The sequence below is a fragment of the Pongo pygmaeus genome, chromosome 3 (genome assembly GCF_028885625.2).
Source record: "Pongo pygmaeus isolate AG05252 chromosome 3, NHGRI_mPonPyg2-v2.0_pri, whole genome shotgun sequence".
Taxonomy (NCBI): domain Eukaryota; kingdom Metazoa; phylum Chordata; class Mammalia; order Primates; family Hominidae; genus Pongo; species Pongo pygmaeus.
The window spans coordinates 166,858,525-166,878,164 of record NC_072376.2 but is presented as its reverse complement, the minus strand read 5'-3'; the positions used below and the strand labels follow the sequence as shown (position 1 = coordinate 166,878,164).

The window sequence follows — 19,640 nt, the reverse complement described above, 5'->3', positions numbered from 1 at the left end:
ATGTGAAATAGAGACAGAATTATGTTTTCACCAAAAATGTCATTTGTGTTGGTTCTGTTACATGTATAAGAATTTAATAAGCAACTGTATTTTTGAAAAGGGAAAAGGAGATTATGTACCTGATAACCTAACTTTTCGCATGAGTTGGCACATACAAACATTTGCCCTTTTAAAGCAGAAACCTCCCAAACTGAAAAAACTAGAAGACTCAACTCAGATTCCTCCTTCTCAAGGTTTAATTCTTTGGTAGGTTGTGCCAGTACTATTAGAAATACCTAGAATATGACTTTATCCAAATGCACAGCCACAATATCATTTTGGCCATAATTTTGGCCAAAGTCATCAGTTTCTTTCTTTATAATGAAATGATATAATGAAATAAAGAGAGATTATTTCTCAGATTCCTTGGAAACCGACTTGGTTGCAGAAACACTCTGCTTATAAAAATAAAAATGTGAAACCCCGTCTCTACTAAAAATACAAAAAATTAGCCGGGCGTGGTGGCGGGCGCCTGTAGTCCCAGCTACTCGGGAGGCTGAGGCAGGAGAATGGCCTGAACCCGGGAGGCGGGGCTTGCAGTGAGCCGAGATTGTGCCACTGCACTCCAGCCTGGGCGACAGAGCGAGACTCCGTCTCAAAATAAATAAATAAATAAATAAATAAATAAATAAAAATAAAAATGTGACCCAAGCTAAGAAAAGCAGACACTGTGCTTTTCACTACATGGCATTACAGAAACTTTTAGTTTTGATTTCCCTGTACAAGAGGGTCACGCATACTTCCAAATAAGTTCTTAGCTTGTAGCAAACTCACTGATGAGCCCCAAAGGTAAAGAAACCAAAACTGGCAAAGTGTCTTCACATATGGTGTGGAATTCACAGACCCTGCCTTTAAGGTTTCTTCCAGAGGTTTAAGGAAACTCCTTATGTTTACAATAGGACCTTACTCTTTTCTACGTTTTTATACTCCTTCCTCACCTGGCCAGATGTCCCACAGCTTTCAAAACATCCTGTTACTTTATGTATATCTATATATATATAGTACTACATATTTTATTTGGATCTTTCAGTGTACTAGGTCTTATTTACAGCTCTTGGATTTTCATTGTTTAGGTTGGGATTTTACTTTTATGAGGTGTTAGGGCAGAGAAGGAGTGTGTTCCGTTTTCATTTTGTTTTTGTTTTGATTGCCACACACTCTTCTAACCCTTCCCCTGGTGTTGACCCCTCTGAAAAGATGATAATCTCATTTCCTGCATCTGAAGAGAAATTCTTAACAGGTCAAGAATCTTTAGTGAGAGTTTAGACGGTTATTTTTACCTTCCCTTTCCTGCCAATGACATTAAACCCATGACGAGACAAAATGTGATACAAGCTTTTTCAAATATGCTTGAAATAGGCACATGGTTTCAGTTCTGTTCTGGAATATTCTGTTCCAAAGAATTGCAGCTTTCCAGTCCTCTTTATTTGTTAGCATTGTATTTCTAGAATGTAGAGCAAATAAAGCTTTTCACTGGGCATAGTTTTAAAAAGATAAATTTAACTTGAAAGTAGATGAACTGAATTATATCTTCATTAAACATTAAAATCTTCCCCCTGAAACCCAAGAGTTAAATAAATGGACAAGGACAAAGTATAACAATAAGTATTGTCAAAGCCACTTGATTTCAGATCCAAAATGGGAATCTCCTTTCTGTTCTGATTCTGAAGCTGAAGAAAAGGTCCAATTTAATCGTGTAATCCCCTACTCTACCCTTGTGGTTGAATCTGGATCTGTGTGTCAGGTAAGATGTCTCCAAGGAGAGCAGAACAGTAGTTTCCTTTATTCTTGGAACACCTGTTAAGAGGTTATAGGGAGTTTTATATACAGCAAGTAGAACTCCAGTCTTCTCTCTCAGGGGGAAAAAAAAGACTCATTAAAACATATCCTTTGCCAAAGTTTCATTGCTCGAAAGAGTCAATGAAACTTTCAACCCTTAGGCACTCTGCAAATTTTGCTTTCAACCTTTCTAAGAGCCTTCTTGTAAATTCTAAGCTTAAATATATTTCACATTATTTTCTAGGCTTATGTGGTTTCTGAATTAATATCTGTTTAACTACATAATTAAATAAGTTATTTCTTAATGAGCCAGCACATTATAGACATAGTTTTCTATCAAAGTATATATATAGTCATCTCACAAGTGTAACCAAGGTTAGAATAACAAAATGTTCAGGAAAATCAACAGGTAACCATAAATAGAATAAAAATATCACACTTTCAGTAATGGGAAACCTCCAATCAATATGGTAGACTGCATTGACACAGTACATGCTACTCCAAAACACATAGAAATGCTAAATAAAAGATAAAATGACCAAAAAATAAGCTGAGGGTGAAAACAAGAAAGAAATTTCCATGTGCCAGAAATAGAAAAGACCTCAAAACAAGAGTGAGGAGCTGAAGGCCATGACTCACAGGGTTTCAGTCTCAGATGTAGGCCCAAGAGGCTGGCATCTGGGGTAACACACTCAGAGAGACAAAACATGAGAAATTAAGCCCGAGAAAAAGGAGGGCTTGAAATGAGTCTTCTGAAAACTCCCAAGAGCATAAGGACCACCCATATTTAAGATGGGAAATAGAACACCTCTGTGAACTGGCCTGGACAAGCGTCACAAATCTTACCTTCTCCCTGAGCCGGTGGATGAAATAAGTGATCTCTGAGTAATTAAAGCCTGAACCCCAGCCCATGCTCAGATGTGGGGTCTAAATTCTACTGCTAAGTGGAACAGAAATTGAAGAGTAACACATTAACATAAAAAGTGCCCTGAAACACTGAGATCTGTAGGGTCCTGCAACCCCACACCACTCTACAAGGCCACTTCAATGGCCCAGGGTTCCTAGGGCTCAGGAAGCGCCCTCTGCTGCAGATGAGTTAACAAGAAAACATAACGAGCCATGGAGAGAAAACAAACCACCAAACAATGGGAGACTTGGCATCTCAGGAATTAGAGATCGTAGATCTATCTGGAAAAGAAATTAAGATAAATGCTTATAATATTCCAAAAAATAAAGAAAGGAAAAGAAACCACAGGCTGTGACAATGTCTTCCGATTTTGAGCAGATTTTTGTCCATCAAAAGACAGAGGAGAGGGAAGAGAAGAATCATTCAGCTTTGAGGGAGTACATTGCATGGCACTTGAAAAGAGCTCATTTGTCTGGCCTGAATAAGCAGTTTGCTTTCAGACAATGGAATACCCACTTCAGGAAGTACTGTTAGTTCATATGAGTGACACAAGGAATTTAGTGGTTACACAATTGTTTTCCTTGAGCTGGAGAGACTGCACTGACAAGAGTAAAAAGACATTGAAATCTCCTCTGACATTTTGGCAAGCCCCAGGCTGAAAGTTTTATTTGCCATATACCAGCTCGAATCCTTTTCCAAAGGCGAGGCAAGGGTCTCAGAGAGAATTTTCTATTCTTTTCTCTTCCTTTCTAGTTAAATTGCTCATTTGTTATCTTTTTTTTTTCAGCACTGATAAACTCTATACAATTTTTTTCAAATTGTGATGACCAAGTGGTTTCCTCTTTCCCTTGTTTCTGGTAATCTTCAAAGTAGAAATTCCCTAAGCAGAGGCAAGATTGCTATTCCTAAACAAGTCAGCTGTCTTAATCAGCTCAGGCTACTGTAACAAAATGCCACAGACTGAGTTGCTTAAGCAAGAGAAATGTATTTCTCACAATTCTGGAGGCTGGAAAGTCCAAGATCAAGATGTCAGCCAATTCGGTTTCTGGTGAGGGCTTTCTTGCAAACAGATGCCTTCTTGCTGTATCCTCACATGGGGGATGGAGAAGAGACGTTCTCTCTCTGGTCTCTGCTTATAAGGATGTTAATCCTATTGTGGGGGCTCCACCCTAATAGCCGCCTGTAAACCTAATCACCTCCCAAAGGCCCCACCTCCTAATACCACCACATTGGGGATTTAAGGCTTCAACATATGCATTTAAGGGAGACACATTCAGTTCATAGCAGCATGCCATAAGCCTGGATTATAATCTTACTCTTGTTTCTAACTCAATGCCTGATAGTGAGCAAGTTATCATTAGTTTATCATCAGTGACACAGGAAAAAGTAACATTTTTCCTTAGAAGGTTGTTGAAAGATTAAATGATACAATGATCTCAGAAAATGCTGGTTTCCTGCCTACTTGCACATTTTCAATTAATAATCTTGAATTGATTTGGTTCATCTATTAATTATAAACTACTTTTCACCTGAAGAACAGTCAAAAATATATGATAGAGTAGATGACTTTGCAAAATCTCTTTGGACTACCTCAATCCAGTTATTTTATTTATCACCTGCTCTCAAAGGCTGGGTAATTTGCAGTTTGGCCATAGCTTAACAAGACATGTAGGGAAAAATGGAGCCTCCAGAAAAATCCTTAAGGACTATTACATAAACTGCGTCTGGAATAAAAGTTGAATGTTTCAGAGGATAGGTGATTTTCACTTCATCTTATCAACAAAATATAAATATATAACAGAGGATTAAATTGCACCATCTACCTAGGAAAGTAACTCACCTAAGAAAAGGTTCTGTTCCTGTCATTATAAACATAATTATTTCCTTCAAGACAGAGAATAATCTAACCCCCCAAAAAAAGCCAAAAATGAAACGTCTGTGGAAGTGATAAGTACAGACCCAATATTCAGCAAAACAGGCAATGTTGACAGACAATAGTCCATTAAATAACTAGTATGGTGTTATTAGATAAACACAAATTTCCATTTAGGAGAAAAAACCCTTGAGACAGGATGAAGCCTAATAATCATTAGGAACCTGTGTATAGAAATAATTAGCTGTCAGTCCTCTTTCTGCCATCTTTCTGCGCCGCCACAATGGTGCACATGAATGTCCTGGCAGATGCTCTCAAGAGCATCAACAATGCCGAAAAGAGAGGCAAACGCCAGGTGCTTATTAGGCCGTGCTCCAAAGTCATCGTCCGGTTTCTCACTGTGATGATGAAGCATGGTTACATTGGCAAATTTGAAATCATTGATGACCACAGAGCTGGGAAAATTGTTGTGAACCTCACAGGCAGGCTAAACAAGTGTGGGGTGATCAGCCCCAGATTTGACGTGCAACTCAAAGACCTGGAAAAATGGCAGAATAATCTGCTTCCATCCCGCCAGTTTGGTTTCATTGTACTGACAACCTCAGCTGGCATCATGGACCATGAAGAAGCAAGACGAAAACACACAGGAGGGAAAATCCTGGGATTCTTTTTCTAGGGATGTAATACATATATTTACAAATAAAATGCCTCATGGACAAAAAAAAAAAAAAGAAATAATTAGCTGTCAAGAACTAGACATATTCAGTTGAATCTCATAAAACGTACAGAGTAACAGTGCTTCAGGTTTCAACCTAAAACGTTTCAGAAAATTCACAGAGGAACCCTGGAATAAACAACCAAACAGAACAAGAAAACAATGGAACTAACTTAGAAGAAATTATTTTATAAATAATTTCAATATTATTCCCCTGAGAGATACATCGTGTCATGCCATATATTCACAATGTCGTATGTCATACCACATCATTCATAACACCCAAGGTCCAAAATAATCACATATCTATAGAAATTCTTCAAGAGTTCAGCTTAATTTCTATTGTTGTTCTCGCTTAAATATTGTTATGCTACCTTGATAGGCCCTAAAGACTTTCTTTGAAACTTTACAGATTAAATATCAAAGAAATTCCATGTTCTTCCATGACACAAAGTAAGATTAATCAAGGGATTTATTGACTATGTAATGTTCCAAGGAAAACTAGGCCTACAACTTCCAACCGAATCTCTGAGGAGTCAATGCAGAACCAAAAAAGAAAAAAAACACTGAAACTATTTGCCTATTCACAAAATGTTTCCATCAAGAGTTCATAAATGATCAGGCTTTACCATCTGGAACCAACTGTCTTGTGATGGAGAAAACGATGTTCTAGAAAGGTTGCTTTGTGATCAAGTGGATCAAGAAGAAAGGTAGAACCAACTCTTAAAACAGGTAGAATCCTGTACAGAAATGAGAAAGGGGAAGGAAGATAAGAAAGCAGATAGTCTTTGGCCAGAAATGAAATGAACAAAACTGGAAGTTATATTCTAGCCCATTCAAGAGCCATCTAAACTGTGGTAGACCAAAAATTACCACCACATTTACTCCTTGGGTTTCTGATACATAAGAGAAAGATAAGCATATTATTATTGCTATGAGTAATCCTCTTAGAATATACATTCCAGGAGGGCAGCAGCTTCTTTTCTCTTGTGCCTTTCACAAGGTAGATCCTCAGCTATTTATTACACAGATGAATGGCTGGAGAAAGGGAGGGAGGGAAAGAAGCAGGGAGTTGCTTTCCATTGAGCTGCACCCCTGATTTGGACACCTCTCCCATCTTTTTTTAGGTTGACACCAGTCACATCCAAAGAGGCCCTCAGACCCCAGCACCTTGACTTGGACAGATGTGGGAGCTCACTTACCGCAGGCTGAATGTGGACGTGGAGCAAAGGAAAAATGCATTCTGTGGGTGTGTACAGTATGGACGACAGATCCATTCCAGATCCAGTTGAGGTCAAATCTGACCCCTACTATGTAAGCAATTAGGATTTTTATAAATTTCACTCTTTCTGCAATTTTTAAAAAATTAAGTATAATCTTTACTTATAAAGAAACTAACCTAATCTTTAAACAGAGTTTTAAACTAAACTATAGAGCTTGTCTTTACTTTTTTTACTTTTTTTATTAAAAAAAGTGAGACAGAAAGTTTTTAAAGGGCAATGTTTTATCATAAATTCACATATATGTAAAGAAAAGCACATAAAGACAAATTTGCATTTATGAAAATGATCATTTAAATTTTCTCCTTTATTTTGTTAATATGGTGAATTACATTGATTGATTTTTAAGGATTAAATCAATCTTGCATTTCTGGGATAACTTCCACATTGTTATTATGTAATATTCTTTTATGTGCTATTGATTTAATTTGTTGATATTTCATTGAGAATCTGGTCCCTATGTTCATGAGAAATATTGGTCTGCAATTTTCCTGTCTTTTCTTTTTTTTTTTTTTTTTGGTAATATCTTTGACAGGTTTTGGCATTAGGGCTACGCTGGCTCATAAGGCAGGTTGGGACACATTTTCTCCTCCTCTATTTTCTGAAAGAATTTGTATAAGATTGGCATCGCTCCCTTAAATATTTGCTAGAAGTTACCACTGAATCCATCTGTACCTCGAGTTTTCTTAAGGACAAAAACCAGTTTTTATATCACTCTCTATTCTGTCTCAATTACTCAAAAGAATATACAATAAACGCTTCCTCCTAGTATCTCATTTAGGACCTTTGAACCACTGTTACTCAACAGACAGAGATAGTAACTGCACAATAACTGATGAATTACCAAGACCAAAAATTGACCTGATTTTCATAGGAAAAATGTTCAATCTCTTGATTTGGATGAAAGATAGCCTAATTGTGCCAGAGAAGTAGAAGCCCTATTAGGTAATCCATACCTCTGTCCAGCAAATCAAGGCTTGTACATCAATGCTCTCAATGTTTTCCAGAGCACACTCAGGATAATTTGTCTTTTCTGTCCCTGGCAGTCATGACTACTGCCCTGCTCCTATTTTCTAGCAAAAATAAAACATCACTGAACCTGCCAAGGCACTGAAACTGGTTCAAGGAAATAAAAACTGTCAAGAGCAGGCAGATTTGGATTATTACAGATGTCCAAAATTTTTGTTTTTAATCTCCAATTCCCAAATCCAAGTGAGATTTTCAAGACTCTATGTGCATAGTTAATTTATGGAGATGACTGCACACACACACCAAACACACACACTTTTGATTCATCATTTTGTAGTTTTCCACTCTCTATTAAAAGTCTTCACAAAAAAAATACATTTGTTTCACCTAAAGAACAATGAAAATGTCTTAGTTTGAATGTATTAAAAGCCATTCACATATGTTCCTGTCAAAAGCTAAGACATGGCTGTAAAGGAATAAGGTAAAGGAATAAGGCTGAATCATAATGAATGAACTAAAACATACTCATTTCCCCTGTTGGCTGCATGCTTATTCCAGTGAGTTTCCATTTTCCATTTATGTAAGGAATCCTTCTCTTAGAACTGCCTTCCACAGCTACACACAGTCCTTGGTGGAGCAATGAGGATCACTGTGAACAGATGAGCCAGGAATGGCTGTGCTTGGTATTCTCCATTCGCCCCTCCAGATCACTCTCCGTGCTTTTCTACTCTGCTCTGTGTCCCAGCAGACTGATCTGTATGGGCTGAAGGAAGGAGGGTCCCTGGCTCTCCAGCTTTCCATCAAGAATGGACAAAAGGAAGCACCATCAGAATTTTGAAGGTAAAGAGGAGAGTGAGCTCAGAGGTGTGGCTGCCTTCCTCCTCTGTAGTCCCCAGGTGCAGTGGGAAAGCTCTTACCTACATCTGACTCAACATGCCGATAGCACCTCCCTACTTTTATCCAATCCAAACCTAGGAAAAGTAAAGGCTCCCCCATCCCTTACTGGTTTCCCATTATCATTTCCACATCTTTTATAAATAGACATTTGTTAAAAGGTCCTCAATTAAACACACACACACACACATTATGTAAGTGAGCAATATATTTCTTGCTTGAACCCTGACTGATAAAAAAGTCAAGTCTGCATGTGGGTGATTATGCTGGGTAATATGACTTCTCATACAAAAGATAGTTAGTCGGTACAATCTTAGAAATAATTTTTGACATTGCCCATTCCTTACTCCAAAGTTCTTCCCAAAAGAAAAGTTCCAACATTGTTTAGAGCAGGGCCATGATCATCCAAGCATCTTGTCTCCAAAGGTGACTACTTTGATGGAAGCCTTATTCAGTTAGCGATTAAAGTTCTGGACGCTTATTGTTTTTAATGTCTCATGACATTAGCATTGCATTTTATGACATCTATCCATCACTTCCCATAAGAAAATAGGTACCTTGGAAATTTTGAGTGGATAATCAAATTTTTTAACTACCCAGGTCCCAATAGCAAAAACAAGAAATGTTTGTTATACTAAAAAGGAGAGAAAGAAAGAGATTGATTTGAGGAGAGATTTGGCTTCATGGGATACAGGGAAATAAATAAGATTATTTCCAAAAAACATATTTCATTAAGTAGACACATGTAAAATTAGTTTCATGTTGTGAGGAACAAGTTGCCTATGATTTTAGTCATAAAATATGCAAATGCTTGAAGAATCATTCATTTCCTTAGACTCCCCAAGAATCAGCTTTCTTTTTTAGAATATTGACATTTAAGAAAAACTTGAAACCTGACCGGCTCGCTCTCTACTTAGAGTCAGTAAATTTCATAAAGTTGGTGATAGGCTATTCTCTTTCTTTTCTCTATACATAGTGTACTATATTGCGCTATTATTGTTGCTTAAAATACTTCATGAATATTTTGAATGTTCCCAGTGTTTTTAATATAGATTTGGACAATCATAGAAATTAAAGATGGAAAAATAAGATTCTTCCTCTTACTATGAACTGTAGTCTTCAGTCCAGGCTTGATTCTCCTTTTCTGATTAATGAAGCTAAAAGAAGGGAAAATAAGCCTTCTAGGCAATTGCTTCCATTATCTCAGGATTTCTGTACTAGCATTATCTTTTTAATGGAATGCCATTACTCCACTGATTTACCCCTCACAAATTATGTCTCTTGCTCTTGGCGTTACGCTTCAAACTTATTGGTCAAAAGAGGCTGTATCTCTGTCAACTGCCGTTTATTTGAACAAAAGATGTCATTGCAATTAACTATGATATCAAGATTGGCTTAGAAAAGACAGAAATGTGGAACTCCCCAGTCCACTCTGTTTGAGACCATGGAAACAAGGAAATTCAACCTGACTTTTAGTCATATTTAATTTATATGATAGAATTATTGGTACAAATATGGTTTTTTTAAACAATTATATATACACATATATATGTGTATGTGTGTATATATATATATATGTATACTTTCTTTAATCTTCTCAATAACTTGATATTTCTAGTCCTTTTTGTTTGCTTGCTTTTACCCAAAAGACAAAATGGATTTTTAAATCTAATATTATTTTGGAGATCCTCTTAATTTTGCTTTTCTCTCTTACGTACAGCTCCATATTAAACTCATGGAACTAAGAGTAAGAGAGATGTGTAAATCATCTAGTTGCTAACCACATTTCACACATGAGGAAACTAAACCCAAAGGCTGATTCATCATTATCTCTTTCAAACTTTCATCTAATATTTACTAACAAGATATAATAGACTGTGCTTTTGAGAACAACATTTGAAAAAATATATAATCTATCTCCCAGGAGTTAGGCCAAATTTTTTTTAACAATTCAGAATTCTACTAAAATGTCTCATTTGTTTCAAATCAGAGTTATTTCAAAACCAAACTCATTGATGAGGCTTCCCTAGTCCAATGTAAATAAACTGAGAACAATGCAAGACTAATTTGCCCTTATCATATGCCATGTTAACTAGCTATATTTTCATATATTTCTCTTTTCCTCCTAACCAAATTTTAAACTCTTTATTCTTTCTTTCTCCCAATATACCTTGCACCTGGCTTTCCACGTAATCAGCTAGACTTCTTGAAGAAAGTTATTGGCAACCTAGAATCCACAGCTCTTTATTCCAGTTCCTTAAATGGTGATGCCAGCATTGGTTTGGGGGGAAAAAAAATGCATTTAATTTGAAATACACAGAGGAATGAGGTGATTGATCTTAGCAGAAAGAAGCCAACACATGCCTGATGAAAATGCAACAGAGCTTAAAAGCAAACACATGATTTGAACACTGGCATGGGAAGAACTCTAGTGAACCCCAATTATCCTCTTTGAGTGGTCAGAATTGTCCTGTTGAGTGTTCAGCCTAAGACTAGCATTTAGGATCAATCGGTACAACAAAGAAGGTAAAATCCTTTCACTTCAACTTAACCTATAAACTCACAAGCTGAGAACATTTTCTCATTTTGGCTAGAAAAACTACATAAGGATGGTTCTGAAGGAATAGACTTATTATTAATTATAAATGCCTCATATACAGGTCCTGTGACATTTATCTTTCTGCTTCTTTGTTTAAATAAACAGTGGGGTCTCCATCATAAGAACCTTAATTTGTCTAAAATATTAATTAGTTAGACCTAAAAATGTTTCCCTCTTTATTACTTTCTGACATCCTTTGGAAAGAATTTTTAACCAATAGGAAAAAATTAAAGTTTATATTGGAGAACATTTTCTCAAGTCCATTTGGCAAGGTCAGTAGGTTTGGAATTTGGCAGTGCTTGTAATTTTTAATTTCACTGCACTTTGAAATTTTGCTGACTGAATAGAACTAACTAAAGGAATCAGAGAATGATTGATTATAGGAATTTTTTAAATATTGCCTAAAATATGGAGAAAACAACATCAGAGAGTAATAGTAAGTTGAAAGACAAGGGAACCATTCAGCAGATTAAACAGAATTTTAGAAAGACAGGTACTGACAAAATAGACAGTATGAAAAGAGAGACCCAAAAAGAATTATTTTATTCCTCATGGTTATAACTGTTACTTCTTTCTTATAGAACATAGTCAATATTTAGATGGACTAAGGGATATTTTAGTAATAAAAGTATAAATCAGGATTAAAAGTGTAAGATGAAAAGTTTGAATGATTTACAGAAATTTTTCCATGCCCTGACTACAAATGAATACAATTTTTTGCATTACCTGAGATATGAGACCATTTCCTCTCTCAATAGACATCTTCATTTCCAAGGTGGGCTTCTCAGGGGGGTCATGAGCCTCATAATTTTTCACAAACTGAGAATGTCTAAGCACAATGTGACATCCTGGAGAAAGAAGATCAACCATATAGAAGTGTCAAGGGTCACATCAACATGGACTAAATCACTGTTCCAATATATAGAATATTTTGGTAAGAAAAGACTTTGGGAGAATGATTGATTTGAATCTGAATTTCCCTCTAGACATATTTGGAGCAAGTGCTGTTTGGCTCTGGGGAAGGAGTTTCCTGTTACAAATCAAGTTTGGTCGGAAGAGTGAACTTTCCGATAAGCATGGGATACCTACAATGTCAGAGACCACAGCAAGTGGCCAAGGAAGCTAAAGCTTCTCTTCAACCCCCTTTAATCACAAGCTCAAACACAAAAGTAAAGGATAAATACCATTTCCAAGGAATTTTTCTATAGGCATATTTACATGAGAAGGAAGTCTCATAGGGTAGAGAACACAAAGTAAGAATTTGCCATTGTGAGGAACTGGCCTTCACATAGCTTAAAAATTCATTCTAATTTAGCTCAACAGACCTTTTTTTGAGCCTCTACTATGTGACAAGCTTTGTAGTACAATTTGAGGCTCAGAGAAGGAAGGAAATCAAAAAAAAAGAGCAAGAAGAAGGGCAATTTGCACCAGGAAATGGAGATAAAGTCAGACAAAATACAACCTGCACAGTTTCAGTCTTCCAGTGGAAGATCATTGCTAGGGGTACAATGTTTTGGGCTTGAATAATTAGCTCAGAAATGCCTATTCTACCCCTTGATTGGGACCCCTGGGACCAGACTCCAGCAATAGTCCCCTGGTGCTCACTAAGCATGGTTGTCCTTTCAAGGGAGTTAATGAGACCAAGAACAGCTTTCTCATAGCTGTGTCTGGAAACTTCATGGAGAAAAACAGGGAAATTTAAATGCATAATAGGCAAAAGGAGACATGAAATCGGCAATACTCTCTCAAAAGTAATTGTAACTCTGAACTAGGGAAAGGGTATGTGACAATGTAATTCATGAAATTTATTAGTCAAATTCATTCCATGTGGCTCAGATATGAGTGTAGCCACGTGAATGAAAATAACTAATAAGCAGGAAGAGGAAAAAAGAGGGATGTCTCCTGCAAATTTGAAATAATGGCTACTAGGGTGCCATAAAGTCTTAAGATTTGTTGGATTTTCTTTATGTCCTAGGAGTTACGTACCCTGACTCTGTGGGACTGCCTACTGAGTATTTCTTCATGGATGTGCCCCAAAGCATCTAAAACACATGTCCAAAACTAGATCCATTATTTTAAAATTCCAAAATAGAGTGATATAATTTATGTTTGCTCAAAGGTCTCTAGAAGCTCAAACGTGGGAGAACTGACTACATTGTGTGTAGGTGTCAAGGAAGGCTTCGTAGAAGAGGCAAACCTTGAGCCACGTGTTGAATAGTGAGCAGGAGCTCACAAGAGGAATGGGTGCAGGAACAGGATTGCAGGCAGAGCAGAGCACACAGAAAGGCAAGCAGGCAGGAAGGGCATGAGGTGTTTTAAGAATTTCAAAGAATGTAGCTGGTGTACGGGTGGTGATAGAAGATGCAACAGGAGAGGAAGCAGGAGTCATATTATAAAAGGCCTTTATTAAATTGAAATTGTATCCAGTAGTCAATGAGAAGTTACTGAAAGATCTAAAGAAGGAGAGTTAAATGGTCACATTTGTGTTCCCAAGAGATCCTTCTGGGAGCACTGTGGAGAGTGGCTCAGAGGCATGCAAGACTGACAACCACACTCAATAAGAACTGGAATAGAGCCATGTAATTGACACTTGAGAGGCATGGGCAGATGGGAGCAAGAGCACTATCTGTGGGACTTCACAAGATAGCAGAAGCTGGGAATAAAGGAGAAGGAGCAATTAAGAATGACACTCAAAATTCAAGCTTGTGTGAGTGGTTGGCAATGGCCCAAGGTGCCAAGGCCTCCAGCAGAAGAGAAGAAGGAGCAGGCTTTGGAGTGGGGCTGGAGGCAGTGAGAACTCTTTGGGACATATTGAGGTCCCAGTGGGTCTTTCTGGTAGAAATGTCAAGGAGGAAACTGGAGAGGGAGATCTGGAGAGCAGAAGACAGGTCTTACCAGAGGTAAGGATTTGGGAGTCATGGGCCTGGCTAGGGTCAGGCATGGGACTAACAAGCACTCCTAAGTGAGGCTCAAGTAAGAAGAGGGCTGAGAACAGAACTCTGGGGGCAAAAGCAGGTATGAAGCAGTCTGCTTGGGACAAGTTTGTATAGAGACCCACCTCTTCACCCGTAACAAGCCAGCATAACCGGAGAGAGAAGAGTATAGATAGTGGTTCCAAGAGAGGGTTCCCACTCTGTGAAGTTCTGGGATTAGGAAGATGGAGCCTGGCTCTACTGTAAGGGGTCTTTCAGCAACACAACTATTAGAAACTAGGTGCACTTAGAAGAATGACTTTTAGGAAGCCTGTGTAAAGGCTCCCAACAAAACTGCACCACCAATGTGGGATTGAAAGTGCTCCACATGGAACCAGAAGTGAAACCTAAAAATTCATGGATGAAATTATAATGTGTGGTGATATGTGCAAGCTTGTGTGTACAGTCGATCCTCATTATTCACAAACTCTGTATATGCAAATTCACCAACTGAAAATGTATTTGTAACACCCAAAATCAATACTCACAGCACTTTTGTGGTCACTCATAGGTACGCGTGGAGTGGCCAAAAAACTGAGTCCCTGACGTGCACGTTCCCAGCTGAGGTGGAAGAAGCCAACGCTCTGCCTTCTTCTTTCGGCTCTCATGCTATAAACACATCTCCTCTTCAGAGTCTATGCAATGCCAAGATTTCATGTGTCTGTGCTTGTTGTAGGTGACTTCTCTGTGTAAAACGGTCCCTAGGCACAGTGCTGAAGGGCTGTCTGGTAAAACGGCCCCTAGGCACAGTGCTGAAGTGCTGTCTGGTGTTCCTAAGCACAAGAAGGCTGTGCTGTGATGTGCTTTACAGAGAAAATACACGTGCTAGATAAGCCCCATTCTGGCGTGAGTTACAGTGATGTTGGCCATGAGTTAAATGTTAATGAATCAACAACGTATATTAAATAAGGTGTCTTTAAGCAGAGACACATATAAGCAAGGTTACGTATTGATTGCTTGATGAAAATGTTGTGACCAGAGGTTCACGGGAACCTAACTGTTTCCTCTAGGAGCAGTGATATTTATGGCAACCTTACAGAACATAACTACTACAAATAACAAGAATTGACAGTGTAGGGATAAGGCTGAAATAAGCCAAGAACTCCTAATTTACTCAAAATGGTTTGTTATAAGCACAAAAATTTAGGGGATGGGCAAGGTGTTGAGGTTTTGTTTGGGTTTCTCAGGCCTAAACCAAGAAACAACAATGAAACAATTTGAACCACCTGATCATTCATTGCAATCGCATGAACTGAAGATGGAAAAGTACATCATGGAGTCCTGGGTCCTAGCTCAACTTATACTTGCTCTGTGACCTTGGGCAAGCATTTCCCCTCTCTGAATCCTCATGCCTCCCCTGTGAAATAAGGCAATGACACCATATGAACTCTCAGATCCCTGTCAGCTCTGACAGTTCATGATTCTGCAATCAGTCTCAATGCAAGAGATAGTTTGTCATGAATTATGGCTGCAGGACTCCATAAGGCTTAGGAAGAAGTATTTACTGGAAGTGCATTTCCTGCATTTTCCAGAGCAGTGTGAAGACAGAATCATTAGATTCTTGATTTAAGGATTCTGGAACTCTTATCTAGTTTTAACTTCAGTGACAGAAATGAACCCAAAGGAAAATTGTAAAACTGACAGAGTAAAATAACCTCCATTATTTCAAACTTAATGGAATTAAAAATAGAAACAGCATAAAGAGAAGAGTGTCTAATTGTAATTATTTAAAACAAATGGCTTGAGCGATCGAAGCTGGACCCAAACGATGTGCACGCCAGGCTGCTCTGAGTCCCTTGATTCTCTTTTAGGTTTCCCCAGAGGACCTCAGTATATCTCACCAACAATTGCGTGCTCCATTAAGCACTTGGCAAAGGACTGGATGGACATGTGTAACCCAGACATTTCTGTGGAAGGTTAGTCCTCCCAGATGGAGTCCTCATCTTAAGAATGTGTGCAGGATTAAGATGTAATCCATTGCTTCAAAGAACACAATGATGCACAAAATAAAATGCTCAACTTTAGTTTTCCTCTAAAAGAGTTCTTTAACTGTAGAGGATACATTAATAAACAGAATCCTCTATTTAATGAAAGGTCACCTCCCTTTCATCTAAATTCTCAGAGGATAAATCTAGGAAGTAATGGGAAATGTTGAAAAGATTAAACACATGCACACACACACACACATACACACACACACATCACCTTGCTTTATCATTTTTTTTAACCAATGAGAAAATTTCCATAGCTACATGCAGGCCCATACCTAACATCAGTGGTGGTCCAGCCACCTTCCCTTTTCCCATCTGCATCCTACTTGGAGGGGATCTTCTATGCTTGGGTGCACACACCAGCACAGTGATAGCAGTCAACATTCAAAACGGCAGACCTACAAAAGAAGCCCTCACAGGCTCTGATCATGGACTCAGAGACCCTGGGCAAGGGAATCTGAAGTTCTGGGTCCTCAGAATATGGTCTGAAAGCAGACATGGGCTCCGGATTAGCATCTCCCTTGGTTCCTCAAGCTCTTCATCCCATGAGGTGGGACACGGCTAACCTGGCATATGTGCACCTCTCTCAAGATGCCATTTCTTTTTCTCTCCACATATGATAATGCACATGTCTTTGCATCAATTTCCTAAACAGCCTTCCAACTTTAAATGTCTCAGCACATCAAAAGTGTCCCCTCTTGGAGGATTTGAAGCACAACAATATGTTGCAATGTTTGTGATATAGCTGTAAATTCACGAAAACACACTGGAATGAACTTCTGGGGCTGAAAGTAAAGTTTCTCTTATACAGAAGCAGCTGAAGCCCTAAAATAAAGAAAATCAACATTTCGCTGAGAAACAACTATATACTCTTATTCATATTTATGAAATGAAGAAAAGCATAATCACTGCTCTGTCTCCATTTAATAAATTTCCCTGGAAGCACCATGAAAGCTCTATGACCCATGCTTGTCTTTGGCACCTGGCTCAGTGTCTGGCATGTAGTGGATGATCAATAAATATTTGTTGAATAAATACATTTAATTCATTCTTTTAATCTGCAGAACTTCAGCACCTTCACTGTAAACAATTGGTTTAATTTCAAAACCCACATAATAAAATAGACCTGTGTTTCCTATCCCATGTCTGTTTCTGTGACTGCAAATGTTTTTAATCTTAGGAAATGCATGTAGCCACATGGTGTGGCATTGTTTACTCAGCTATTCTTCATTATGAGAACTCAATTTACTTATGTAGTACTCTTCAAAAGATTATGTGAGCTTTCAGCTTTTGGCTTCAGGCAACAAATTGGGCACTGGTAGCAGCAGCAGTGAGGAGACAGTCACTAGTCAGAAGGGCCCAGGAGAGTGAGGAGACCCCGTCAACACCTTTCCTTCAGAGCATCTTCACGACACGGCATCTGTTGGCATCAACCAAGATCCACGGCCTTTCTTGTTTGTTTACTTTGCTCTTGTCATCTTTTCCTCTCTAAATTTCATGGCATTCAGACATCTACACACCAAGCCAAGTAACTGCTGCAGCAGAGGCAAGAAGACTCTTGAGCCAGCTAGGATCTGGGGAACAGTGGAAAGGTAGGATCTGTTGTGTTGCTTTGCCCAAGATAAAAGTCATTAAAAGCATTTAGATATTTTTAGCTGATACTTATAGTGCCATGATGAAAGTTAACATCTACAATAAAGACATTTTTAAAATTACAAACTTAGTTAAGAGACTTGTAATCACACTGTGATTGTGTTTTGTTAGATGAAAAGAAGTAAGGTACAAAACTACATACAGTACACTCAGGGCTGGTGGTCACTCCAGATGTGCTGATATGGCCAACCTGGCCTAGTACTAGTAAATGGTGTCCTCCTGCTGCATTGACCCATCCTCTAGGATCCCTCGACCATCCCCACCATCCAACCGCTGAAGGGTTACAGCGGATCAGTGCCTCTGATACACAGGTCATTCAAAATTTTAAATATCATTACTGAATATGATCCTATGTTTTAACTTATATGTGTGTGTGTGTGTGTGTGTGTGTGTGTGTAAAGAGAGAAAATACACCAAAATGCATGGCAGTGATTATACTGAGAGCTGGAATTGTGAGTGATTTTTATTTTCTTCTTTATGTTTGCAGGGTTTCCACAGTTTTCTACAGAAAGCAAATATTGCCATTATGGCCAGAGGAAAGAAGAACAAGAATGTTATTTGTTAAAAGAAAGAGAGGCTCTTAAAAGAAAATAAATCATCCCACTATTCACTCATACCTAATTCATTCCTGGTAGCAATTTACTAAATTTCGTATACACTAAGGTTAATAAATACATCTGGGTGCCTACTATGAACACAGCATACAGAATGCCAGGTAATATAAAACAGGACCTCTGTCGAGGAGTTCACGATCTAGTTTGGTGTTAAGACACATCACATCTCACACACACACACACACACACAGCTCTTCCAATCTTTCTTCAAATATCATGGTCCCCAGGAGGCCTACCCTGACCGTCGTGTGTAACACTGCAGCCCCACCTCCACCTGGGCACACTGGCTTCTCCTTACCCAGTTCTAATCTGTCTTTCTCCATACCACATAGCACCTCGTGCAAGAGCCCTGAAGCAACAGTGCAAGCAAGTGTATTTTCAGTGCCCACTGAAGCTATAGGCTGTCAGGGGAGGCAACAGGAACAGAGACCTAACTGCTGCCAAGAAAGTCCTATGGAGGAAGTAGGACAAAGAGATGAGGAGGAAACAGTCAGACTTGAAAGAATTAGTTTACCTAATCCTCAAGCCCCTAATCTGGAGGCATAAATCACAAACAGCAAGCCAATTTTTTTTTAATTGAAAGGCACTTTAGTCATCAGAGTAACAATCTCACTTCATTGCAATTTCAGGTACAGGGAAATTTAATTCTATAATTCTAGTGGATACAAGCTAAGGTTCTCTAACCAAAAATTTGACCTGGACTTGAATTCGGGCTTCACATATGTTATCTCTGTGACCCAGAGAAGGTCATTAACACCTCTAAGCCTCAGTTTCCCCACCCATAGAGCAAGGATAATAGCAGAGCCCACTGTAAGGGATTGAATGGCAGGGTGATTGTGGAGCCCTTCACTCAGTGCCAGGAAGAAAGTCAGTGCCTGACTTGGCGAATGGGGCTTTGTTGAAAGGGAAGGAGCACAGACCTGATGCTGGGCAAGTGCAGCTCTGCATGCTGGTCCTCTCCCTCCCTCTGCCTGAGAAGAAGCAGGTGTGTAGAAGTGGACTGAGCTGTCTCAGTGCAAAGCTGTAATGACATAGCATCCAGAGACAGTCCCATTATCTGCTGCTGTATAAGACATGCATCTTTACTAACTCCCACTCCCTCCCCTCCTGGGAGAGCCTTCCTTTGTTTCGCCAGTCCCTATAATCTCACTGTGCATGGTTGACACATGCTAGCAGGGCAAGCAACGAAGCTTGGGTGGACTTACACGTTCAGTGAGTAAAGACATACTCTGTGTCCCAGGGACATGGAAAAATCCAATTGCAAAAAGCTGTGCTTTCCTCCTACCCCCACATTTGCAGAATATCCCTGGAAGTGCTCAGTCTTTAGAAAGAATAACCAAAGTGACAACGTTCCC

General features: G+C 38.8%; 1 protein-coding gene across 1 annotated transcript; it reads left to right on the top strand.

Annotated features, from left to right (window-relative positions):
• The first annotated feature begins 4,854 nt into the window (after window positions 1-4,854).
• On the top strand, window positions 4,855-5,336 carry LOC129035101 (small ribosomal subunit protein uS8-like). The gene has a single exon (XM_054485211.2). The coding sequence runs from the start codon at window positions 4,882-4,884 to the stop codon at window positions 5,272-5,274; it is 393 nt and encodes a 130-aa protein (XP_054341186.1). The 5' UTR covers window positions 4,855-4,881; the 3' UTR covers window positions 5,275-5,336.
• Window positions 5,337-19,640: the final 14,304 nt, after the last annotated feature.